At 44.7% G+C, this 26149-nt stretch overlaps 4 protein-coding genes across 4 annotated transcripts; all 4 read right to left on the reverse strand.

Annotated features, from left to right (window-relative positions):
- Positions 1-252: 252 nt before the first annotated feature.
- Positions 253-5088, reverse strand: LOC139562543 (neurofilament medium polypeptide-like). Its single transcript, XM_071380309.1, has 3 exons — positions 4014-5088; positions 3624-3748; positions 253-3140 (listed from the first exon to the last, which is right to left on the reverse strand). Exons 1-3 carry the CDS (start codon positions 5040-5042, stop codon positions 362-364), a joined length of 3933 nt encoding a protein of 1310 aa, XP_071236410.1. The 5' UTR covers positions 5043-5088; the 3' UTR covers positions 253-361.
- A 2043-nt stretch (positions 5089-7131) lies between these two features.
- Positions 7132-16234, reverse strand: LOC139562545 (catechol O-methyltransferase domain-containing protein 1-like). Its single transcript, XM_071380311.1, has 7 exons — positions 16123-16234; positions 13775-13896; positions 12517-12622; positions 12235-12353; positions 10526-10580; positions 10306-10439; positions 7132-7419 (listed from the first exon to the last, which is right to left on the reverse strand). The coding sequence occupies exons 1-7, from the start codon at positions 16175-16177 to the stop codon at positions 7267-7269; spliced, it is 744 nt and encodes a 247-aa protein (XP_071236412.1). The 5' UTR covers positions 16178-16234; the 3' UTR covers positions 7132-7266.
- Positions 16235-19487: 3253 nt separating this feature from the next.
- Positions 19488-21409, reverse strand: LOC139562519 (proteoglycan 4-like). The gene is made up of 3 exons (XM_071380270.1): positions 21374-21409; positions 20961-21221; positions 19488-20858 (listed from the first exon to the last, which is right to left on the reverse strand). Exons 1-3 carry the CDS (start codon positions 21407-21409, stop codon positions 19488-19490), a joined length of 1668 nt encoding a protein of 555 aa, XP_071236371.1.
- A 104-nt stretch (positions 21410-21513) lies between these two features.
- Positions 21514-26149, reverse strand: LOC139562544 (neurofilament medium polypeptide-like). The gene is made up of 3 exons (XM_071380310.1): positions 24972-26149; positions 24582-24706; positions 21514-24098 (listed from the first exon to the last, which is right to left on the reverse strand). The coding sequence occupies exons 1-3, from the start codon at positions 25998-26000 to the stop codon at positions 21659-21661; spliced, it is 3594 nt and encodes a 1197-aa protein (XP_071236411.1). The 5' UTR covers positions 26001-26149; the 3' UTR covers positions 21514-21658.

Raw genomic sequence — 26149 nt, forward strand, 5'->3', positions numbered from 1 at the left:
CTCGTTTTGTAAGACATTCCAATGATAAAACTGGGGGGGACATAAATACAATTTCAGAATGTGGGAGTGGGACATGTCCCCCCGTCCCCCCGTCACCGTCCCCAGTGAAAGTTGCGGCCCTGGTCATAATTGACAGTCACGAATCATGATACTTTAGATATTAAGCGTCAGTTAATATTTTAAGGGGGAGCAGTTCTCATATTGCTTTAAAGGCTTGCACTAACCATGCAGTTTTACAGAAAACCTCTACTGACCTCTAAATCGAGTCATTCTAAAAAGAGGTTAAGTCCCAAGTTTTAGGTTTAGCTTGCTTCTCTGCGATTGGCTCAGCAGCTTGTCCGGTAAAGCAGTTCTCGTCTATTTAAAATGTATCTTGTTCTGTTATCTTCTCATCAACTGTCTGATCTTTCAAACCCACGGCTGATACATCCTGTTCTTTCACTGGTAATGTATTTGTAATAGATATCTCAACATGTTCAGGTTTTAACTCAGAGGCCTTGGTTTTCACGCTCTCTGTCTTTGGGGTTCCATCTTTGGGATCTGTAACCTTCTCAGGCTCTTTGTCCATACTTTCCTCTGGTTTCTCCTGAGTTGTGTTGCTTTCTGGCACCTCCCTGTGGGAGTCATTGCTCTCTGCAACTGCAGGCATCTGTTTCTCTGGTGGTGTGATTGTCTTAGCTTTGTCACCACTGCCTGTCGTTTCACTCTCTTCCGTAGGGGTGGTCGTTGATTCTGGGGTGAGGGTTGAGTATGGTTTAGGGGTGGTCGTTGATTCTGGGGTGAGGGTTGAGTATGGTTTAGGGGTGCTCGTTGATTCTGGGGTGAGGGTTGAGTCTGGTTTAGGGGTGGTCGTTGATTCTGGGGTGAGGGTTGAGTATGGTTTAGGGATGGTCGTTGATTCTGGGGTGAGGGTTGAGTCTGGTTTAGGGGTGGTTGTTGATTCTGGGGTGAGGGTTGAGTCTGGTTTAGGGGTGGTCATTGATTCTGGGGTGAGGGTTGAGTATGGTTTAGGGATGGTCGTTGATTCTGGGGTGAGGGTTGAGTCTGGTTTAGGGGTGGTCGTTGATTCTGGGGTGAGGGTTGAGTATGGTTTAGGGGTGGTCGTTGATTCTGGGGTGAGGGTTGAGTCTGGTTTAGGGGTGGTCGTTGATTCTGGGGTGAGGGTTGAGTCTGGTTTAGGGGTGGTCGTTGATTCTGGGGTGAGGGTTGAGTCTGGTTTAGGGGTGGTCGTTGATTCTGGGGTGAGGGTTGAGTCTACTTTAGGGGTGACTGCAATTTCTGGTTTTTGGGAAGTTTCCACTTTAGGGGTGACTGCTGGTACTGGTTTTGGGGAAGTCTCCTTTTTAGGGGTGACAGTTTGGTCCAGTTTTAGGGCTGTTTCTTTTTTAGGGGTGACAGTGGCGTCCGGTTTAGGAGATGTCTCCTCTTTAGGGGTGACAGTGGGGTACGATTTAGGGGATGTCTCCTCTTTAGGGGTGACGGTTGGCTCCTGTTGTGGGGATGTCTCCTCTTTAGCGGTGACAGTTTGGTCTGGTTTTGTGGTTGTTTCTTCTTTAGGGGTGACTGCTGGTCCCTGTTTAGGGGATGTTTCTTCTTTAGGGGTCACAGTGGGGTCTGGTTTAGGGGATGTCTCCTCTTTAGGGGTCACAGTGGGGTCCGGTTTAGGGGATGTTTCTTCTTTAGGGGTCACAGTGGGGTCTGGTTTAGGGGATGTCTTAGATTCTTTCCCTTTTTCCTCACCCATTGAGACATCTTTTGTGACCTTTTCACTGCCATTATGTTCATTCTGCACAACACTTTTTACAATATCATCCTTGCTGCTCACTTCTGGCTCTGTCGGACCCACCTCCTTTTTAAGAGTCTTTTGCACAGGCTCTTCCTTACACTCACTTGTTGTGCTGATAATTCTGTCTGGCATTTTACCTCCTACTGTTTTCTCATCTTGTGTAATTTCTACACTAGAATCATCTGGTGACTTCACCTGCTCCACTGTCTCCTTGGTTGAACTGCTCTTCAGCTCTGCAGTGATATCAGGGGATTCCATGTCCTTCTCTGTGGGCTCAGGGAGATCCTCTTCTTGTGTTGTCACAGCACTCTCTGCCTCTTGAGGTTGGTCTGACTCTCTGTGCTCCTTCTGATCAGGTTTCTGCTCCAGTGTTGGGGCACTCTGCTCTGTCAGATATAAATGTTTTCTCTCTTTGATGGGACTTTCTTTTGGGCTGTCTTGATGTTGCTCTGTTGGGGCACTCTCCTCTTTCAGATCTTCCTCTTTTTTCTCTTTTAAAGGGCTTTCTTTTTTTCTCTCCTCTGACACCTTTTTGGGTTCTTTGGAGATGTCCTCTGTGGGGACCTGTGGTTCACCCTTTATTGAACTTCCTGTTTTGCTATCCTCTGACTCTGATGTTTTGGGTTCTGTTGAGATGTCACCATTCATGGGAATCTCTGGTTGGGATTCGCCATGTTTTGGGGTGTCATCTTTTTCTAATGTCTCCTTTATCTCGCTGTCTAGCTTCTCTGTTGTGTCCAGTTTTTCCTTCTCTCCCTCACTGGTGGCCTCAGCTGAGTTGACTTCACTTTGTGTATTTTCACCTCTGTCAATGTCCTCTGTCTTTTTGATTGCATCTGGCTCACCCCCCTTTTCCTCCTCTCTTCCATCCTCTCCCTCCTCTCCATTTTCTCCCTCGCTAGGGCTAACTCCATCTCCATTTACCTCGACCTCTGCTGATGTTACCATCTGCTGTCTCTTAGACTCTTCCTCCTGTTCACCCTCTTCCTCCGGGGCGTCCACTTCAACATCCACTTTACCTCTATCTTTCTCTTTCTGCTCATCCACCTCTTCCCCACTCCTCCTCTCAGCTTTGTCACTCTCTTCTCCCTGCTTCTGTCTCAACTCGTCTCCCTCTCCCCCGACCGTCTCCTCGGAGCCTGTCTCCTCGATCTCGGACATCTCCATGTCTCTGGTGGTCTCAGTGATGATCTCCTCAACAAACTTGTACTGGGGCTCAGACCTGCGTGTGGGCCCTCCCTGTCGGGCCAGGCAAGGCAGGGTGTAGACGGGGAACTGGCGGTAGATGCAGGGCATGGAGATGTGGGTGTCAGAGATGGTGTACAGACGGGACTCCTCACCCTCCAGGAGTTTCCTATAGGGAGGCAGAGAGACGTGTTATTACCGTCATGACTATAATATGGATATGTCCCAATGTGTTAGCCTCGTAAATGCCAGACTGATCACCGCTGCACACACCCATGTCAGCTCGTGAGAACAGTGTGTGTGGATATGTCTGAATATCCATATCATGATTAAAGTGTCATTCTGTGTTGTGATGTGGTCTATGTTCATTTGATGTTAAATATGAAATCAAACTATTTCAATAAAATGTCTACTGTTTCATTTGTTCACCATTGACTGTGTTTTGTAGTAATCTCTCACCATCGCTATGACACTTTTGCACAGTTTTGCTCTAACACAGCACTAAGTTGAATCAGATGTGTTAGCGCTGGGCTAGAATAAAATGTCCACACCCTGGTTATCCTCAGAAATAGATCCAGGAACACACTATAAACTATATGGTATTTTCCTCAGTCAATGATTTTATATATGGGAGAGAGTTGATGTCTCTTACCTATAAGAGAGAATCTCCACATCCAAAGCCATTTTGACATTCAGCAGGTCCTGGTACTCTCTCAGGTAGCCAGACATGTCTAGTTTAGCATTGGTCAGCTCATTCTCCAGCTGCCTGATAGTGTCCTGGACAGAAAAGCACACACGAGTCAATAATAGGGTCAACCAACCACTTTGGTTGGTATGACAACAAGGAGACATTTAGGGGGGGAAATAGTGTTCTACTCCTATAGGCCTATATGAGGAAATGATGTTCCAGTAATGATACAGTTCACATGGGGCCTATATTTGTGGCCTACACCTACAGCATAGCCCTGAATACAAATATGAATCATAAAAATGTGTATGTTTACTTACAATTGTTAGAGGTACAAAATAAACCACTGTCTACCTGGTAATGAATCATTTCCGCATAGTGACGCTCCTCCAGCTCTTGTAGTTGTTTTTCCAGGGCCTCTCTCATTCCTTTCCCACAGTCCAGTTCAATTGTTTTCCCCTGCAGGCGCCTTCTATTCTCCTGGATCTCCTGCTGGGTCGCCTTCAGCGCCTCTCTGTTGCTCTCTGCCGCTTTGGTTAACTTTGCGAACTGGACACGGAAGCCCTCCTCGGCCTGCTGAAAGTCGGAGGTGGCGTGACCTTCTAACTGCACACGGATGTCCCGGAGAGCCGCAGTGATGTCAGGTTTGCCAAAGTCGTGCGCCTTGACCGTTACTTGAGCCTCTTGGATCTGGGACACCATTTCTGATACCTCGTCTTCATGGTTCTTCTTCAGGAAGTGGATCTCGTCCACCAGAGACTGCGCTTTCTCGTCCAACTGAAGTTTGGCGAGGTATGCATTGTTGGCGTCCTTTTTCAGCACAAGGATGCCGTTCTCTGCATCCGAGCGGTCACGTGCCTCCTGCTCGTACTTGTCTCTCAAGGTGAGGAAATCTTCCTCCAGGTTCTGATGCTCTATCTCGATCTGACGCTTCTGAAGGGTGATGTCATGAACTAGGTTCCTCAGGTCCATAAGCTCCGGCTCGTGCTCCTGGGCCAGAGACGCAGGGGACTGTGCCTTTAGTTTGATTTCCTCGATTTCCCTCTCAAACAATTCATTTTGATGCTCCAAATGACGCACCTTCTCTATGAATCCGGCAAAACGGTCGTTCAGCCCTTGGAGCAGTTCTTTCTCATTCATTTTCGTCAACACCCCGGTAAATGTGTTTGATAAATCGAAAAGGCTCTCTGATGATCTCGGAACAGATCCGAATTCGCTCTTCAGCGTCGTCACATATCCTCTGTTCGTGTATGCGATAGTCGACTCAAAGCCAACGGTCCTGGACGCAGAGGGGGATCCGGTCAGTTTGGGTTGATAGCAGCAATACTCAGCTTGAGCAGCCCTATGCGGAGAACCTGAATGATTGTCCATTCTGAGGCTCATATTGCCTCAGTAAACTCAGCCGTGTTGGTGTGCAGGATAAGCACCGCGGCTCCTACCTTTTATACCCCCTCTGTCTGCTCGCGCTGCAGAATGGAACTGTCCATAGTGCTGAAAATGTATAGAATCAGCTGTAGGCTTGACTGTCTGCCAACGCGTGCATCCTCACCTGTGTTCTCTCCCTCTCCGTCTCTCTCTCTCCCTCATCGTTTTGTCTCAGACAGCATTGACGCATAGGAGATCATTTCACTTTGAAACGCCAGCAGTCTACAATGACACCTCAAAATTACAAGTCATATGTCTTTAATACATTGTCAGGTGGTCAAACTATTGTTTTATCCAAGGGGCTATATCTTTCCTTGTTTGGATGATTTTTTTTATATTATAGAAAGGGGCCGCAGATTCTGGTTTGGCTGAATGTGCTTGCCTTGTAATATAACTGTATATTACTGTATATAAGAGACTGTAATGCAAGTGTAAAATAGTCATGTAAGAATGATCCTAAGCCTAGACATAACTGCTCCCATTTCTCAGTCAAGCAGCACTTTTAAAGGGCATTTCAAACACTTTTCAACCTCATATTCATCATCTCCAGCACCAAACCAGTGAAAATTAGGTTGAAAACGGGTGGAATTGCTCTTTAATCTTGCACCTTTTTACAAATGTCTACATGAGGAAAATGCATGGGTCTGCTTGGCTTGGCGGAGACAGGCTGTCTGAAAAGGGTTGGCCTGGATGTGTTCCAGTGATACAGCTTTCATTTACACCTCACAGTATATGGTAGGTTGCTCATAGAAATCAATGATGTATTTCAGTGAATAATGTGAATATGATATCAGAATATGATATTTACTCTTTTTAATCAGACGTGAAAACCTCTATAGAGAGAGATTAGTAAATAGAAAATGTGACTAAACAATGTCTCAGCAAACATATTTTTTATTGTAAAATAGTGTATCACCACTAAAACAAGCACTACATTAACTCCATGTCACTTGATAGATGTTTGTTAGAAAAGGATACACAGTGATTCACATATTTTAACACATTTCACATTCAAAATGTTTAATTTCGGGGTATTGTAATATGTAACCCCTAACTGCCCTCACCCCACCCCCTATGCAAAAAAAGTGTTGAGAAAGAGCTTTTAGATCAGGTGAAAGTTACTCAGTAGATACACTGACTGTACACAACTTCCTAATATTGCGTTGCACTCAAGTTGAAAGCGTTCCACAGGGATGCTGGCACATGTTGATTCCAATGCGACGTTGGGCTGTGAATTATCATGCTGAAACACTCTGTTCACACCGTTGACATGAGCAAACCACTCGCCCACACAATGCCATACATGCTGTCTGCTGTCTGCCCGGTACGGTTGAAACTAGATGTAGAAGGCAAATGTTAACTATCACAGTTAGGCTAGTGAGCAAGCATTGTAGCCAGGTGGCCATGGACAACAAAAAATAAAAGTGAATACTGTATGACAGAGTCATAAACCGTTTTGTCAACATGACAAAGGATGGCATTGACGTTTCTCTACAAGTAGGTTGAGTCAACATGTTTTTTCAACTTGCACGAACGCATGTACACACACATAAAAATAAATCAGAACCTACAGTCTCACTCGTGCCATAATCACTTCCCTTTCTGTCAACCAATGGGCATAAATCCAGGGGAGTATGTCAACTCACCCCTTGTGTCTCACTTGATATTTTGGAGCAAAAGTCTTCCAAAGAGCTCCCACCTCTCCACCAGCATGTAACCTGGAGAGCCGTCATCACATCCCTATTCTCCCTGCTGGAGGGTTTTGATGCCAGCTGTCCAGCATAGAGCAATCTGTTATCAGCATCTGGTTCTGTGGAGCATTCCTCTGAGACGAGGCCTACCCCAAAACTACCATATGGTATTCTGTTGTCATTCAGTTAAGCCTGTACTCAATTGAAATCTAATAAAACATTATTTTAGTCACACCCTGAAAAAAACTAAAATCTCTGGGAGTAAAAGGTAGTTATTTAGCTCTTACTGAGACAGAGGCTGACATGCTTTCGAATTTCAAGTAAAAAGTAAAAAAATCTCACTCGTACACGTACAGTACTTGTTGAAAGTAGCATCTATTTATTCCAGCCCTTCATCTCAAATAAATCCCCAATAAATCACAGTGGGTTTGGAGTAAGCATGGGTTAAGCATTTGTCATCACAGGTTAGTATGAGTTAGCATGGGTTATCGTTAGCGTTTGATGGCCAGGGTGAGTCCGTCGCCCACAGTGAGCATGCTCAGATCGATCCTCTGGTCCGTGTGGAGTTTCTTGTTGAGCTTGTCCAGAGTCTGGGAGGTCAGGTCATCAGGAGCAGGGTCCACCACTTTACCACTCCAGAGTACCTGGGGGGAGAAGGTGGGGGGGATCAGAGATACAGGTGAGGTGTCCTGTGGTCAGAAGGTCAGAAAGACAGGTCAAGGAAGTGTAATTAGATAGACCGATGATAAACAACAGGTCAAGGAAGGGTAATTAGATAGACAGGTGATAAACAGGTCAAGGAAGGGTAATTAGATAGACAGGTGATAAACAGGTCAAGGAAGGGTAATTAGATAGACAGGTGATAAACAGGTCAAGGAAGGGTAATCAGATAGACAGGTGATAAACAGGTCAAGGAAGGGTAATCAGATAGACAGGTGATAAACAGGTCAAGGAAGGGTAATCAGATAGACAGGTGATAGACAGGTCAAGGAAGGGTAATCAGATAGACAGGTGATAGACAGGTCAAGGAAGGGTATTCAGATAGACAGGTGATAGACAGGTCAAGGAAGGGTAATCAGATAGACAGGTGAGACAGGTCAAGGAAGGGTAATCAGATAGACAGATTAGAGGAGTGAGATGAAGTGGGAGACAGGTGAGGAGAGAGGCTCAGACTGAGGACAGAGGTGATAGGTTTCCCAAAGATTGGAAAGCTGCCGTGGTCATCCCCCTCTTCAAAGGGGGAGACACTCTAGACCCATTATGCTACAGACCTATATCTATCCTACCCTGCCTTTCTAAAGTCTTCAAAAGTCAAGTCAACAAACAGATTACCGACCACTTCGAATCCCACCGTACCTTCTCCGCTATGCAATCTGGTTTCAGAGCTGGTCATGGGTGCACCTCAGCCACGCTCAAGGTCATAAACGATATCATAACCGCCATTGATAAGAGACATTACTGTGCAGCCGTATTCATCGACCTGGCCAAGGCTTTCGACTCTGTCAATCACCACATTCTTATTGGCAGACTCAACAGCCTTGGTTTCTCAAATGACTGCCTCGCCTGGTTCACCAACTACTTCTCTGATAGAGTTCAGTGTGTCAAATCGGAGGGCCTGTTGTCCGGACCTCTTGCAGTCTCTATGGGGGTGCCACAGGGTTCAATTCTCTGGCCAACTCTCTTCTCGGTATACATCAATGATGTCGCTCTCGTTGCTGGTGATTCTCTGATCCACCTCTACGCAGACGACACCATTCTGTCCCTTCTTTGGACACTGTGTTAACTAACCTCCAGACGAGCTTCAATGCCATACAGCTCTCCTTCCGTGGCCTCCAACTGCTCTTAAATGCAAGTAAAACTAAGTGCATGCTCTTCAACCGATCACTGCCCGCACATGCCCGCCCGTGCAGCATCACTACTCTGGACAGTTCTGACTTAGAATATGTGGACAACTACAAATACCTAGGTGTCTGGCTAGACTGTAAACTCTCCTTCCAGACTCACATTAAGCATCTCCAATCCAAAATTAAATCTAGAATCGGCATCCTATTTCGCAACAAAGCATCCTTCACTCATGCAGCCAAACATACCCTCGTAAAACTGACCACCCTACCGATCCTCGACTTTGGCGATGTCATCTATAAAATAGCCTCCAACATTCTACTCAACAAATTGGATGCAGTCTATCACAGTGCCATCCATTTTGTCACCAAAGCCCCATATATTACCCACCACTGCGACCTGTACGCTCTCGTTGGCTGGCCATCGCTTCATACTCGTCGCCAAACCCACTGGCTCCAGGTCATCTACAAGTCTCTGCTAGGTAAAGCCCCGCCTTATCTCAGCTCACTGTGTCACAATCGTCTTTAGGTGAAAGAGAGGACCAAGGCGCAGCGTGATATAGATACATCTTCTTTTTATTTGAAGAAGAAACGAACACGAAACTAATACAAACTAAACAAAACAACCGTGAAGCTAACAAACAAAAGTGCAGACACAAGCTACTAACGTCAAACATAGACAATTACCCACAACCTACCTAATGCCTATGGCTGCCTTAAATATGGCTCCCAATCACAGACAACCATAGACAGCTGTCTCTGATTGAGAACCAATCCAGGCAACCATAGACTTACATAAACACCTACACTGAACACAACCCCATGAACTCTACAAAAAACCCTATACAATACAAACACCCTAGACTAGACAAAAACACACAAACATCCCCCATGTCACACCCTGACCTAACTAAAATAATAAAGAAAACAAAGATAACTAAGGCCAGGGCGTGACACACTGGTCACCATAGCAGCACCCACCCGTAGCACGCGCTCCAGCAGGTCACCCCCAAAGCCAATTCCTCCTTTGGCCGCCTCTCCTTCCAGCTCTCTGCTGCCAATGACTGGAACGAACTGCTTACCTCCCTCACTAGCTTTAAGCACCAGCTGTCAGAGCAGCTCACAGATCACTGCACCTGTACATAGCTCATCTGTAATTTGCCCATCCAATCTACCTCATCCCCATACTGTATTTTTTTATTTATCTTGTTCCTTTGCACGCCAGTATCTCTACTTGCACATTCATCTTCTGTACACACTACCATTCCAGTGTTTAATTGCTATATTGTAATTACTTCGCCACCATGGCCTATTTATTACCTTACCTCTCTTATCCTACCTCATTTGCACATGCTGTATATCGATTTTTCTACTGTATTTTTGATTGTATGTTTGTTTATTCCATGTGTAACTCTGTGTTGTTCCATGTGTCGAACTTCTTTGCTTAATCTTAATCTCGCAGTTGTAAATGAGAACTTGTTCTCAACTAGCCTACCTGGTTAAATAAAGGTGAAATAAAAAATGTATAAATAAATCTTTCTCTGTGTTTTATATGTAGGCCTATCTTTTCATGCATCTTTACCTTAGTTAGCTTATTAGATCAAATCGATTGCATGCTGGCATTATTCAAATCATATTCAAAATCACAACTCGCTTGTAGGAATAAAAGTTTGGGCATAGGCTACTCACGTTATCGATGGCAATGATGCCCCCTTGTCTCACAAGCTCAAGAGACTTCTCGTAATATCTGTCATAGTTCCGTTTGTCCGCATCGATGAACACAAAGTCATAGGTGCCAGCTTCCCCAGCAGCTATCAACTCATCTAGGACAAACAAAAGATCACGTTGAAAAGGATTCACCCGTTTCACAACGGAATCGTGTTTGGGTTCTTTAAAATCAGTCACCTACCCAGTGTTTTTATACACATTTGAAGACGGACATTAATTTTATCCTCGACTCCGGCCTAGAAAAGAGAAAGGATGACAAGGGTAGTTAGTCTAGGCATCTGTACTGTTAAGGCCATTTAAATGTTTCAATGTGCTTTAAATAAAATGTTGACTTGATTTCGAGTTTAGATTGTTTGAAGCAGATAATACCAACCATTTTTTTTAAGAAGCTCTTAATTTGGCATTGGGAAAAACACGAGATGAACTGTTACAAAAAAGACCCGCTTAAGCTAATGAACAATCCGTAATGTTCACAACCACATATACTTTGAACTCACGAAAAGTGGGAGGTGTGGTCAAGAAACACTGGTATATTTTATCATCAGACCCAGCTTTGCCGGCTGAATTTAAATATCCACCACTTATTGTGTATAGGAGAGGAATTTACGCGATAAATTGGTTCATGTCAACTGCCAGCCACAAAAGAAAATGTGTGTGAATATTGTGTGAAAGTGTGAATATTTCTGCCACCCACACACAGGAAAACGGTTCCAAATAAATGACATTATTACGTGTTCCACCACCCATGTTATTTACATTATTAAATGTCCATGTGGGCCCAGCTATGTCGGTAAATCCTCCCGCTCTCTCAAACAGAGAATTAGTGAACATAAAAGTTCAATCAGGAGAAACGACAGGGATTATCCAGTCGCAGTACATTTCAATGACCTAAAGCATGACATTTCTACCTTTAGATTTTGTGGCATAGAGAAAGTTAAAATATCAGACAGGGGAGGTGATATTAATAATAGTCTGAGTAAAAGAGAATGTTTTGGGATTTTCACCCTCCAGACATTATTTCCTAAAGGACTTAATGATGAAATGCCTATGTATGTTATGTTGTGAATTTGAATATGTGTGCCTATGTGCCTATTGTAGATTACTCTGATGTTTTCCGTACGATGTACCCAAAGACTAATGAAAACTTGCTATGTCCTCATTGTGGTTTTACAGACGTGTATAATACGTCTTATTTATACACTTTTGTAATATTTATGCAATGCATATTGTTATATTTGGTAGCACATATTTGTTTTTCCTTTGCCTCCAACCCCCTTTGATGTGTGGAACGGATGTGGGTGGGGCTAGGTGTACATAAGGGTGCAAATTTTTTTAAATCACAAAAGCTCTGACGAAGGCCGTGAGGCCGATACGTAACCTTATTAAATATCAGTGATACTATCAAGAGCAGTGTGCGGTTTCCTTTTTCCTTCATCTTGTTCAACTGTTGCCATGCACCTGCAAATAAGATTGTTCAGATGTGCGAGTGCCTTTTGAATTTTTTAACAGACAATACCAACCATTTTCTGTCACAATGGTTGACCTGTGTTGTGTACAGTAGTATTTCTACTGTTTGGAGGGGGGCATTACGTTCATTGTAGGGATTCTCTGCTGCTTGGCTTTGCACCTTTTCGTAGACACTTTCTTCTGAGCAGACGGCCTCACTACTCCACCCACAGCACTTTGTGAAGTCTGACTGACAGATGTTAGATACTGAATATGCTGTATTGAAGCTTTTGGAGAGACAATCAATGTTTCTGAATTCCAACAGGTTGAATGGGTTTAGATGTTGTTTTGGGGTTGAATACTGGACAAACAGATCTAATTCCTGTCTAGAGGAATATTGGAGCAAGTAAACTAGCTGAATGACTAGCGGAATGTTGATCTGACCTCTTTAAAGAAAGGTTTAGCAATGTTCACGTATTCGTCGTCTATTTCACATGCTACCACTTGACCACTCTCTGGTACAACCAACGCCATGTTCAGGGTGTTGTACCCCGTGTACATCCCTGGAGAGAGGAAAATATTAACATTAGTCTCTTCTGATATTAGAATGAGGGCAGTTCATTCAGAATTAGGGAATGTTGAAAAGATTGGCACAATGAAAGATGTTCCAAATAATAGAGTAACATTAAATGTTTTCAGGATGAAGCTTGTTTTATCATTACATACCAATTTCAATGGTTTTGCTGGCATTGATCAGTTTGGCCAGATTTGCCATCAGTTGTGCTTGTTCACTAGCAACCAGCATGATGCTCCATGGGTCCTCAAGGGTTTTCTGCAACATGAAGGAAGGATAATTTTTATTTGATTTAACTAGGTAAACCAGTTAATAACAAATTCAATGATGGCCTATCAAAAGGCAAAAGGCCTCCTGCGGGGACGGAGACTGGGATTAATGTTTTATTTTGTTTATTTTTTTTTAAATATAGGACAAAACACACATCACGACAAGAGAGACAACACAACAGTGCATAAAGAGAGACCTAAGACAACAACATAGGAAGGCAGAAACACATGACAACACAGCATGGTAGCAACACATCATGACAACAACATGGTAGCAACACAAAACATGGTACAAACATTATTTGGCACAGACAACAGCACAAAAGGCAAGAAGGTAAAGACAACAATACATCACACAAAGCAGCCACAACTGTCAGTAAGAGTGTCCATGATTGAGTCTTGAATGAAGAGATTGACATAAAACTGTCTAGTTTGAGTGTTTGTTGCAGCTCGTTCCAGTCGCTAGCTGCAGCGAACTGAAAGACGAGCGACCCAGGCATGTGTGTGCTTTGGGGACCTTTAACAGAATGTTAAATGGGCAGAATGGGTGTTGTATGTGGTGGATGAGGGCTGCAGTAGATATCTCAGATAGGGGGGAGTGAGGCCTAAGAAGGTTTTATAAATAAGCATCAACCAGTGGGTCTTGTGACGGGTATACAGAGATGACCAGTTTACATAGAAGTATAGAGTGCAGTGATATGTCCTATAAGGAGCATTGGTGGCACATCTGATGGCCGAATGGTAAAGAACCTCTAGCGAGAGCACCCTTACCTGCCCATCTATAAATTACATCTCCATAATCTAGCTTGGGTAGGATGGTCATCTGAATCAGGGTTAGTTTGGCAGCTGGGGTGAAAGAGGAGCGATTACGATAGAGGAAACAAAGTCTAGATTTAACTTTAGCCTGCAGCTTTGATTTGTGCTGAGAGAAGGACAGTGTACCGTCTTGCCATACATGGCCTTTGTTTTGGAGGTGTTCAGAACAAGGTTAAGGGTTGAGAAAGCTTGTTGGACACTAAGAAAGCTTTGTTACAGAGTGTTTAACACAAAATTTGATTTCAAACATCGACAAAAAAAGACTCAAACATGACTTTTTTTATGACATAATCCTAACCCTGGCTCTAACCCAGTCCAGCCTTACCAGTCTGAGTTTGGTCATGACAGGATGTTCTCTCAGTGAGTTGTTCACGACATACTGCAGCACTGGGTCGTTCTTCCCTCCACTGTGGCTCTTACCTGGCAGGGCAGATCCAATTCCTGTGCCTGACCAAAAAACATCAGTTACAAATTTAGTTTTGCATGGTAACCCATCTAAACGTAATTTTGATTGTCAGCCCCAAAGCCATGTTCGCAACCACGGCAAATATTGATTACAGCGGGTTCAGGATTTAGCAAGTTAACCTTTGTGAAGAATTCTTTACTGTCAACATCAGGATAAGAAATTGCAGTGCTTAAAGATGTTAAAAAGATGGATATTCTCTGAGTCTGTGCCCTTGTTTGGCCTGTAAGGAAAAAACAGAATGGTGTGGGCTTACTGGTCAAAAACAGCTGATTTTGCCAGCTCAGCCAATGAGATGTGCATGCACTTGGATATTCAAATGATCTACCAACTCAGAGTTCTATGTGGGGTCAAGCTGCTCTGGCTGCCCCTGATGTCCAGCATGCAGACTTGCCTTTGCAGCTTGTAAACCACGTTGTGTGGAGGCTCTGTTTTGCCACTCTTTCTTGTTGGTTAGCCGTCTATCTACGTTTGCAGTGATTGCTAGCGTGCTAGCTAAGTGCTTCTTAACAGCCAACTCTTATTAACCACATAATTTGAAAAAGTGACTGGCGAGATAGTTGTTGCAATCCTGGGGCCTCATTTTTAGCCATTGCGTAAATTGCACACTAAACTTGGTGCATGGCATGCATATGTATGTTTCCTATTTACTAATCAGGCCCGTCCTGAAACTGTGTGAGTATCAACAAACAATGCCTGAAAATGCCCATCGTTCACCTTTTATTGTGACAATAACGCCCTTATTTTCTGTATACTTTGGAACTAGGCCAAGGCATTTTTCTAAAGGAAATAGTGAACTTGATCAAATGTCTTTGAAGGTGATGACAGAATGTTAAACCTTTGCAGTGACATTTGCTGTAGGCCGTGGCTATCTGACAAACAACATTTTTATGAAAGACAACAACAAAGGCAAATAGCTGTGGACCTGTAAACAGACCGTTTGAATTCAATAGGACGTAATGTTTTGCATTTACTTTTTCTCCAACCTACGCTGCTGCACTGCGTAAATTCTAGAACATTGTCTACTCACAGTGATGGCCATAACTTACACACTTCAATGCAAAATGTCATATGTCTGTTCACCTGTTAAATTCTACTTTATGTTATAAACCAGCTTCCTTTCTGTGCATAGAGCAAAATACTTGAATTAATAGCGTATCTAATAGGCCCAGTTAAATGAGAGATGCGCATGGTAATTGTTTGTAGTCTGTTCCTACTTCGGGAATATGAACCCATCATGGCCAAAAAAGTGTAATAATTTATTCTGCAATGGTTCTGAAAATATGTATTGTGTATAAACGCAATATTGTCTACTAGAGAAATGTGAAATTACAGTATTCAGACGAAAACTAAAGAAGTAACCTACAACCGTCTGTGCCACCTTTAATAAACTGTGCTCTGGATCTGAGCTCTGGATCGGATGATTTAGAGTCAAATAACTTGTCTATTTACTACTATGAAGTGGGTGCAATTAAAGGAGATATGGGACAAATAGTATACAGTACTTGTTCTAGGACTATGTGCTAGCAACCTGGTGAGTATGAAACCATCACAGAAAAGGTCAGGAATTTATTATGCAATGATCATGGAAATTAAATAAATAATAGCCTAGAAAATAGATGCCTATTTCTAATTATTTTAAAATGCAAAGATAAATAGATTTTCTCTCTTCTCACTAACAGCAAATGATTGCATCTTATTAACCTGTTTATTGTTATGAACAAGCGTGTCCAGTATATCCCCCACATGCACAACATACTAATCTACTTGCCTGCTTGCAATGCAAAACTTCAACCACTAGAAAGTGCATACACAGTCTAAAGTTTGCTGGAAGGTGAGAACATTTTCAAGTCAAGTTCAGTTTTTATAAATTCTAACTTTTGTGTGAAAACTGGTGCACGCACATTTTGGGGTATATTTTGTATGTATGTAAATGTTTATAAATGAGGCCCCCGAGCCTAAGTCTCCCCCTCGTCAGCAGGTAATGTAGCCTAGTGGTTAGAGCCGAAAGGTTGCTGGATCGAATCCCCGAGCTGACAAGGTAAAAATCTGTCATTCTGCCCCTGAACAAGGCAGTTAACCCACTGTTCCCCGGTAGGCTGTCATTGTAAATACGAATTTGTTCTCAACTGACTTGCCTAGTTAAATAAAGGTTAAATAAAAACAATTTTCTCCTCTCTAATGGAAAAATTGCACAGTGAGATATTTACCTGTTAGTGCAAGAACAAGCTGAATGCAGAAATACATCTTGATATCTGGAGCCATTTTGGAAGTGTGTCTATTCAGCTATATATAGTGAACACCAAAGAGACTGTATTGAGGGAATGTGGGTCTACTATTTATACAGAGTGGATGGGAAAGTCCACTGGTCTCCATGTGTGTTTGTTTTGAACTATCTTTTTGGGTGAGGGACAAGATATCGACCACTCTGTATGTAAACACTTTCCTCACAATGTGTTTTCCAGACACCACCCCATGATCCCCATGATGTAAGAGTGGAGTTTCCAAGGTGTCAGCCAAAGGGAACCACTGTTTGAAGCTCACTGTATGCAGTACAGAGGGTCAAATAATACATACAAATACTAGATTTGTAACACAGACACTGGGAGTTAGGAGGCAAGTACAGGGGGTGAATTTAATAATAAATAGAACAATACAAAACAAGAGTTTAGCATCTGGACATGAGAAAGATAACTAATACTGCCTGGGGAAACAGCCAAAGGGAATGACAGATATAGGGGAGGTAATCAGAAGTGATGGAGTCAAGGTGTCTCATGAGCTTCAGGTGTGCATAATGATGGTGGCAGGTGTGCGTAATAATAAGTCATGAGTGCCAGAGAGGGGGAGCAGGAGTAGACGTGACAAGATGTGACATGCATTGCTCCCCGGTGGCATAACATTGGGGTTGAGTATGAGCAACACTGTTCAATCAAACTGGGCAGAAAGCCCAGTTAAGGATCGGAACCTTTTTTCAGTTTCCGGCTAAAATACCCAAATCTAACTACCTGTAGCTCAGGACCTGAAGCAAGGATATGCATATTCTTGATACTGTGGGCGAGCGGTTTGCTGATGTCAACGTTGTAAACAGAGTGCCCCATGGTGGCGGTGGGGTTATGGTATGGGCAGGCATAAGCTATGGAGAATGAACACAAATGCATTTTATCAATGGCAATTTGAATGCACAGAGATATCGTGACGAGATCAAGGAGATGTATCGCACTGCATGAGGCAAATGGTGGTCACACCAGATACTGACTGGTTTTCTGATCCACACCTGTAACTTTTTCGTTAAGGTATCAAATCAAATCACATTTTATTTGTCACAAGTGTAGACCTTACAGTGAAATGCTTACTTACAAGCCCTTAACCAACAATGCCGTTTTAAGAAAATACCTACAAAAAAAGTGCTGTAGCAGAGAGAACAGTCTATGACTAGGGTGGCTGGAGTCTGACAATTTTTAAGGCCTTCCTCTGACACCGCCTGGTATAGAGGTCCTGGTTGGCAGGAAGCTTGGCCCCAGTGATATACTGGGCCGTACGCACTGCCCTCTATAGTGCCTTGCGGTCGGAGGCCGAGCAGTTGCCATACCAGGCAGTGATGCAACCCATCAGGATGGTCTCGATGGTGCAGCTGTAAAACCTTCTGAGGACCCACGCCAAATCTTTTCAGTCTCCTGAGGGGGAATAGGTTTTGTCGAGGCCTCTTCACAACTTTCTTGGTGTGCTTGGACCATGTTAGTTTGTTGGTGATGTGGAAGCCAGGGAACTTGAAGCTACCCTTACCCTTCAGGAAGTCCAGGATCAAGTTGCAGAGGGAGGCGTTCAGTCCCAGGGTCCTTAGCTTAGTGATCAGCTTTGAGGGTACTATGGTGTTGAATGCTGAGCTGTAGTCAATGAATAGTATTCTCACTGTAGGTGTTCCTTTTGTCCAGGTGTAAAAGGGCAGTGTAGAGTGCAATAGAGATTGCATCATCTGTGGATCTGTTGGTGTGGTATGCAAATTGGAGTGGGTCTAGGGTTTTTGGGATAATGATGTTGATGTGAGCCATGACCAGCCTTTCAAAGAATTTCATGGCTACAGACGTGAGTGCTACGGGTCGGTAATCATTTAGGCAGGTTACAATAGTGTTCTTGGGACAGGAACTATGGTGGTCTGCTTGAAACATGTTGGTAGTACAGACTCAGACAGGGAGAGGTTGAAAATGTCAGTGAAGACACTTGCCAGTTGGTCAGCGCATGCTCGGAGTACACGTCCTGGTAATCCGTCTGGCCCTGCGGCCTTGTGAATGTTGACCTGTTTTAAGGTCTTACTCACATCGGCTGCGGAGAGCGTGATCATACAGTCGTCCGGAACAACTGATGCTCTCATGCATGTTTCAGTGTTACTTGCCTCTAAGCGAGCATAGAAGTTATTTAGCTCGTCTGGTAGGCTCGTGTCACTGCTTCCCTTCGTAGTCTGTAATAGTTTGCAAGCCCTGCCACATCCGACGAGCGTTGGAGCCGGTGTAGTGACCAACAGATGCATATCTGTATTCCCAGTCATGTGAAATACATAGATTAGGGCCTGATACATTTATTTCAATTGATTGATTTCCTTATACGAACTGTAACTCAATATGTTGCGTTTATATTTTTGTTCAATATAAAGGGCTCAACCGTGAGTCTCTGCCATGCTTTGGGGAAATAGGATGCAGGCAAAGGGGAGATTTATTTTGAATTCAACCTAGTGCTGTTGGAATTCACCTAGCTTCTACATAGGGGAGAAATTCTGAGAAATTCTATATGTGATGCCATCTTATCAGGTGAAATACAGCACAGTATGTAAGAATAGCTGGAAACAGAAGTGCTCTTCAAATAGCATTTATTGCTCAGCACATTCAGGCATGATCAAATCACATTAGCAACCATTCTCATTATCATCCATATGCACATTATCATCCATTGGTCAGAAGTAAATATATACAGCAAAATACAGCTTTTGGTTTGTTACATTCAATATTACAGTACGTCTCTCTTGCAGGAGTTCATTAAATGTGCCTCATAATCAGGGGCGCAACTTTGATTTTAGAAGTGGGGGGGGATGTTATTATTATTGTAAATAAAATAAAAATATCCAGTCGGATAAACACTCCAAACAGCCTACCCGACCACTCGGAGGCATCCACATGGTCCAAAAGCACACCTAAGCCTCGTTTTGTAACACATTCCAATGATAAAACTGGGGGGGACATAAATACAATGTCATGTCAACTTTCACATGTCCTGTCCCCGTCCCCAGTGAAAGTTGCGGCCCTAGTCATAATTGACAGTCACGAACCATGATACTTTACATATTAAGCGTCAGTTAATATTTTAAGGGGGAGCAGTTCTCATATTGCTTTAAAGGCTTGCACTAACCATGCAGTTTTACAGAAAACCTCTACTGACCTCTAAATCTAGTCATTCTAAAAAGAGGGTTAAGTCCCAAGTTTTAGGTTTAGCTTGCTTCTCTGCGATTGGCTCAGCAGCTTGTCCTGTTCGCAGTTTTGTCATCTTTGCTCTCTCCATCACCTCCTGTAAAGCAGTTCTCGTCTATTTAAAATGTATCTTGTTCTGTTATCTTCTCATCAACTGTCTGATCTTTCAAACCCACGGCTGATACATCCTGTTCTTTTACTGGTAATGTATTTGTAATAGATATCTCAACTTGTTCAGATTTTAACTCAGAGGCCTTGGTTTTCACGCTCTCTGTCTTTGGGGTTCCATCTTTGGGATCTGTAACCTTCTCAGGCTCTTTGTCCATACTTTCCTCTTGTTTCTCCTGAGTTGTGTTGCTTTCTGGCACCTCCCTGTGGGAGTCATTGCTCTCTGCAACTGCAGGCATCTGTTTCTCTGGTGGTGTGATTTTCTTAGCTTTGTCACCACTGCCCGTCGTTTCACTCTCTTCCGTAGGGGTGGTCGTTGATTCTGGGGTGAGGGTTGAGTATGGTTTAGGGATGGTTGTTGATTCTGGGGTGAGGGTTGAGTCTGGTTTAGGGGTGGTCGTTGATTCTGGGGTGAGGGTTGAGTATGGTTTAGGGGTGGTCGTTGATTCTGGGGTGAGGGTTGAGTATGGTTTAGGGATGGTTGTTGATTCTGGGGTGAGGGTTGAGTATGGTTTAGGGGTGGTCATTGATTCTGGGGTGAGGGTTGAGACTGGTTTAGGGGTGGTCGTTGATTCAGGGGTGAGGGTTGAGTCTGGTTTAGGGGTGGTCGTTGATTCTGGGGTGAGGGTTGAGTATGGTTTAGGGATGGTTGTTGATTCTGGGGTGAGAGTTGAGTATGGTTTAGGGGTGGTCGTTGATTCTGGGGTGAGGGTTGAGTCTGGTTTAGGGGTGGTCGTTGATTCTGGGGTGAGGGTTGAGTATGGTTTAGGGGTGGTCGTTGATTCTGGGGTGAGGTTTGAGTCTGGTTTAGGGGTGGTCGTTGATTCTGGGGTGAGGGTTGAGTCTGGTTTAGGGGTGGTCGTTGATTCTGGGGTGAGGGTTGAGTATGGTTTAGGGGTGGTCGTTGATTTTGGGGTGAGGGTTGAGTATGGTTTAGGGGTGGTCGTTGATTCTGGGGTGAGGGTTGAGTCTGGTTTAGGGGATATTTCCTCTTTAGGGGTGATGGTTGGGTTTGGTTTTGGGGAAGTTTCAAATTTAGGGGTGACTGCTGGTTCTGGTTTTGGGGAAGTTTCTTCTTTAGTGGTGACTGCTAGTTCTGGTTTAGGGGATGTCTCCTCTTTAGGGGTGACAGTGGGGAAGAATTTAGGGGATGTTTCTTCTTTAGGGGTTACAGTGGGGTACGGTTTAGGGGATGTCTCTTCTTTAGGGGTGACAGTGGGGTCTGGTTTAGGGGATGTCTCCTCTTTAGGGGTTACAGTGGGGTCTGGTTTAGGGGATGTCTCTTCTTTAGGGGTTACAGTGGGGTCTGGTTTAGGGGATGTCTCTTCTTTAGGGGTTACAGTGGGGTCTGGTTTAGGGGATGTCTCTTCTTTAGGGGTTACAGTGGGGTCTGGTTTAGGGGATGTCTCTTCTTTAGGGGTTACAGTGGGGTCTGGTTTAGGGGATGTCTCTTCTTTAGGGGTTACAGATTGGTCCGGTATTGGGGATGTCTCCTCTTTAGGGGTGACAGATTGGTCCGGTATTGGGGATGTCTCCTCTTTAGGGGTGACAGTGGGGTACGGTTTAAGGGATGTCTCCTCTTTAGGGGTTACGGTTGGCTCCTGTTGTGGAGATATTTCCTCTTTAGGGGTGACAGATTGGTCCGGTATTGGGGATGTCTCCTCTTTAGGGGTGACGGTTGGCTCCTGTTGTGGAGATATTTCCTCTTTAGGGGTGACAGATTGGTCCGGTATTGGGGATGTCTCCTCTTTAGGGTTGACAGTGGGGTATGGTTTAAGGGATGTCTCCTCTTTAGGGGTTACGGTTGGCTCCTGTTGTGGGGATGTTTCATCTTTACTGGTGACTGCTGGTTCTGGTTTTGGGGATGTTTCATCTTTAGGGGTGACTGCTGGTTCTGGTTTTGGGGAAGTTTCTACTTTAGTGGTGACTGCTAGTTCTGGTTTTGGGGAAGTTTCTACTTTAGGGGTGACTGCTAGTTCTGGTTTTGGGGAAGTTTCTACTTTTGGGATGACTACTGTTTCTGGTTTTGGGGAAGTTTCTACTTTTGGGATGACTACTGTTTCTGGTTTTGGGGAAGTTTCTACTTTAGGGGTGACTGCTTGTTCTGGTTTTGGGGAAGTTTCTACGTTTCTACGTTAGGGGTTACTGCTGGTACTGGTTTAGGGGATGTCTCTTCTTTAGGGGTGACAGTGGGGTCCGGTTTAGGGGATGTCTCCTCTTTAGGGGCAACAGTGGGGTCTGGTTTAGGGGATGTCTCCTCTTTAGGGGTGACGGTTAGCTCCTGTTGTGGGGATGTCTCCTCTTTAGGGGTGACGGTTAGCTCCTGTTGTGGGGATGTCTCCTCTTTAGCGGTGACAGTTTGGTCTGGTTTTGTGGTTGTTTCTTCTTTAGGGGTGACAGTGGGGTACGGTTTAGGGGATGTTTCTTCTTTAGGGGTCACAGTGGGGTACGGTTTAGGGGATGTTTCTTCTTTAGGGGTCACAGTGGGGTACGGTTTAGGGGATGTTTCTTCTTTAGGGGTGACAGTTTGGTCCGGTATTGGGGATGTCTCTTCTTTAGGGGTGACAGTGGGGTACGGTTTAGGGGATGTCTCCTCTTTAGGGGTGACAGTGGGGTCCGGTTTAGGGGATGTCTCTTCTTTAGGGGTGACGGTTGGCTCCTGTTGTGGGGATGTCTCCTCTTTAGGGGCAACAGTGGGGTCCGGTTTAGGGGATGTCTCTTCTTTAGGGGTGACGGTTGGCTCCTGTTGTGGGGATGTCTCCTCTTTAGCGGTGACAGTTTGGTCTGGTTTTGTGGTTGTTTCTTCTTTAGGGGTGACAGTGGGGTACGGTTTAGGGGATGTTTCTTCTTTAGGGGTCACAGTGGGGTACGGTTTAGGGGATGTTTCTTCTTTAGGGGTGACAGTTTGGTCCGGTATTGGGGATGTCTCTTCTTTAGGGGTGACAGTGGGGTACGGTTTAGGGGATGTCTCCTCTTTAGGGGTGACAGTTTGGTCCGGTATTGGGGATGTCTCTTCTTTAGGGGTCACAGTGGGGTCCAGTTTAGGGGATGTCTCTTCTTTAGGGGTCACAGTGGGGTACGGTTTAGGGGATGTTTCTTCTTTAGGGGTCACAGTGGGGTCCAGTTTAGGGGATGTCTCAGATTCTTTCCGTTTTTCCTCACCCATTGAGACATCTTTTGTGACCTTTTCACTGCCATTATGTTCTTTCTGCACAACACTTTTTACACTATCATCCTTGCTGCTCATTTCTGGCTCTGTCGGACCCACCTCCTTTTTAAGTGTCTTTTGCACAGGCTCTTCCTTACACTCACTTGTTGTGCTTAGAATTCTGTCTGGCATTTTACCTCCTACTGTTTTCTCATCTTGTGTCATTTCTACACTAGAATCATCTGGTGACTTCACCTGCTCCACTGTCTCCTTGGTTGAACTGCTCTTCAGCTCTGCAGTGATATCAGGGGATTCCATGTCCTTCTCTGTGGGCTCAGGGAGATCCTCTTCTTGTGTTGTCACAGCACTCTCTGCCTCTTGAGGTTGGTCTGACTCTCTGTGCTCCTTCTGATCAGGTTTCTGCTCCAGTGTTGGGGCACTCTGCTCTGTCAGATATACATTTTTTCTCTCTTTGATGGGACTTTCTTTTGGGCTGTCTTGATGTTGCTCTGTTGGGGCACTCTCCTCTTTCAGATCTACCTCTTTTTTCTCTTTTAAAGGGCTTTCTTTTTTTCTCTCCTCTGACACCTTTTTGGGTTCTTTGGAGATGTCCTCTGTGGGGACCTGTGGTTCACCCTTTATTGAACTTCCTGTTTTGCTATCCTCTGACTCTGATGTTTTGGGTTCTGTTGAGATGTCACCATTCATGGGAACCTCTGGTTGGGATTTGCCATGTTTTGGGGTGTCATCTTTTTCTAATGTCTCCTTTATCTCGCTGTCTAGCTTCTCTGTTGTGTCCAGTTTTTCCTTCTCTCCCTCACTGGTGGCCTCAGCTGAGTTGACTTCACTTTGTGTATTTTCACCTCTGTCAATGTCCTCTGTCTTTTTGATTACATCTGGCTCACCCCCCTTTTCCTCCTCTCTTTCATCCTCTCCCTCCTCTCCATTTTCACCCTCGCTAGGGCTAACTCCATCTCCATTTACCTCAACCTCTGCTGATGTTACCATCTGCTGTCTCTTAGACTCTTCCTCCTGTTCACCCTCTTCCTCCGGGGCGTCCACTTCAACATCCACTTTACCTCTATCTTTCTCTTTCTGCTCATCCACCTCTTCCCCACTCCTCCTCTCAGCTTTGTCACTCTCTTCTCCCTGCTTCTGTCTCAACTCGTCTCCCTCTCCCCCGACCGTCTCCTCGGAGCCTGTCTCCTCGATCTCGGACATCTCCATGTCTCTGGTGGTCTCAGTGATGATCTCCTCAACAAACTTGTACTGGGGCTCAGACCTGCGTGTGGGCCCTCCCTGTCGGGCCAGGCAAGGCAGGGTGTAGACGGGGGACTGGCGGTAGATGCAGGGCATGGAGATGTGGGTGTCAGAGATGGTGTACAGACGGGACTCCTCACCCTCCAGGAGTTTCCTATAGGGAGGCAGAGAGACGTGTTATTACCGTCATGACTATTATATGGATATGTCCCAATATGTTAGCCTCGTAAATGCCAGACTGATCACCGCTGCACACACCCATGTCAGCTCGTGAGATCAGTGTGTGTGGATATGTCTGAATATCCATATCATGATTAAAGTGTCATTCTGTGTTGTGATGTGGTCTATGTTCATTTGATGTTAAATATGAAATCAAACTATTTCAATAAAATGTCTACTGTTTCATTTGTTCACCATTGACTGTGTTTTGTAGTAATCTCTCACCATCGCTATGACACTTTTGCACAGTTTTGCTCTAACACAGCACTAAGTTGAATCAGATGTGTTAGCGCTGGGCTAGAATAAAATGTCCACACCCTGGTTATCCTCAGAAATAGATCCAGGAACACACTATAAACTATATGGTATTTTCCTCAGTCAATGATTTTATATATGGGAGAGAGTTGATGTCTCTTACCTATAAGAGAGAATCTCCACATCCAAAGCCATTTTGACATTCAGCAGGTCCTGGTACTCTCTCAGGTAGCCAGACATGTCTAGTTTAGCATTGGTCAGCTCATTCTCCAGCTGCCTGATAGTGTCCTGGACAGAAAAGCACACAAGAGTCAATAATAGGGTCAACCAACCACTTTGGTTGGTATGACAACAAGGAGACATTTAGGGGGGGAAATAGTGTTCTACTCCTATAGGCCTATATGAGGAAATGATGTTCCAGTAATGATACAGTACACATGGGGCCTATATTTGTGGCCTACACCTACAGCATAGCCCTGAATACAAATATGAATCATAAAAATGTGTATGTTTACTTACAATTGTTAGAGGTACAAAATAAACCACAGTCTACCTGGTAATGAATCATTTCCGCATAGTGACGCTCCTCCAGCTCTTGTAGTTGTTTTTCCAGGGCCTCTCTCATTCCTTTCCCACAGTCCAGTTCAATTGTTTTCCCCTGCAGGCGCCTTCTATTCTCCTGGATCTCCTGCTGGGTCGCCTTCAGCGCCTCTCTGTTGCTCTCTGCCGCTTTGGTTAACTTTGCGAACTGGACACGGAAGCCCTCCTCGGCCTGCTGAAAGTCGGAGGTGGCGTGACCTTCTAACTGCACACGGATGTCCCGGAGAGCCGCAGTGATGTCAGGTTTGCCAAAGTCGTGCGCCTTGACCGTTTCTTGAGCCTCTTGGATCTGGGCCACCATTTCTGATACCTCGTCTTCATGGTTCTTCTTCAGGAAGTGGATCTCGTCCACCAGAGACTGCGCTTTCTCGTCCAACTGAAGTTTGGCGAGGTATGCATCGTTGGCGTCCTTTTTCAGCACAAGGATGCCGTTCTCTGCATCAGAGCGGTCACGTGCCTCCTGCTCGTACTTGTCTCTCAAGGTGAGGAAATCTTCCTCCAGGTTCTGATGCTCTATCTCGATCTGACGCTTCTGAAGGGTGATGTCATGAACTAGGTTCCTCAGGTCCATAAGCTCCGGCTCGTGCTCCTGGGCCAGAGACGCAGGGGACTGTGCCTTTTGTTTGATTTCCTCGATTTCCCTCTCAAACAATTCATTTTGATGCTCCAAATGACGCACCTTCTCTATGAATCCGGCAAAACGGTCGTTCAGCCCATGGAGCAGTTCTTTCTCATTCATTTTCGTCAACACCCCGGTAAATGTGTTTGATAAATCGAAAAGGCTCTCCGATGATCTCGGAACGGATCCGAATTCGCTCTTCAGCGTCGTCACATATCCTCTGTTCGTGTATGCGGTAGTCGACTCAAAGCCAACGGTCCTGGACGCAGAGGGGGATCCGGTCAGTTTGGGTTGATAGCAGCAATACTCAGCTTGAGCTGCCCTATGCGGAGAACCTGAGCGATAGTCCATTCTGTGGCTCATATTGCCTCAGTAAACTCAGCCGTGTTGGTGTGCAGGATAAGCACCGCGGCTCCTACCTTTTATACCCCCTCTGTCTGCTCGCGCTGCAGAATAGAACTGTCCATAGTGCTGAAAATGTATAGAATCAGCTGTAGGCTTGACTGTCTGCC

This window comes from Salvelinus alpinus, chromosome 32, assembly GCF_045679555.1.
Source record: "Salvelinus alpinus chromosome 32, SLU_Salpinus.1, whole genome shotgun sequence".
Classification (NCBI taxonomy): domain Eukaryota; kingdom Metazoa; phylum Chordata; class Actinopteri; order Salmoniformes; family Salmonidae; genus Salvelinus; species Salvelinus alpinus.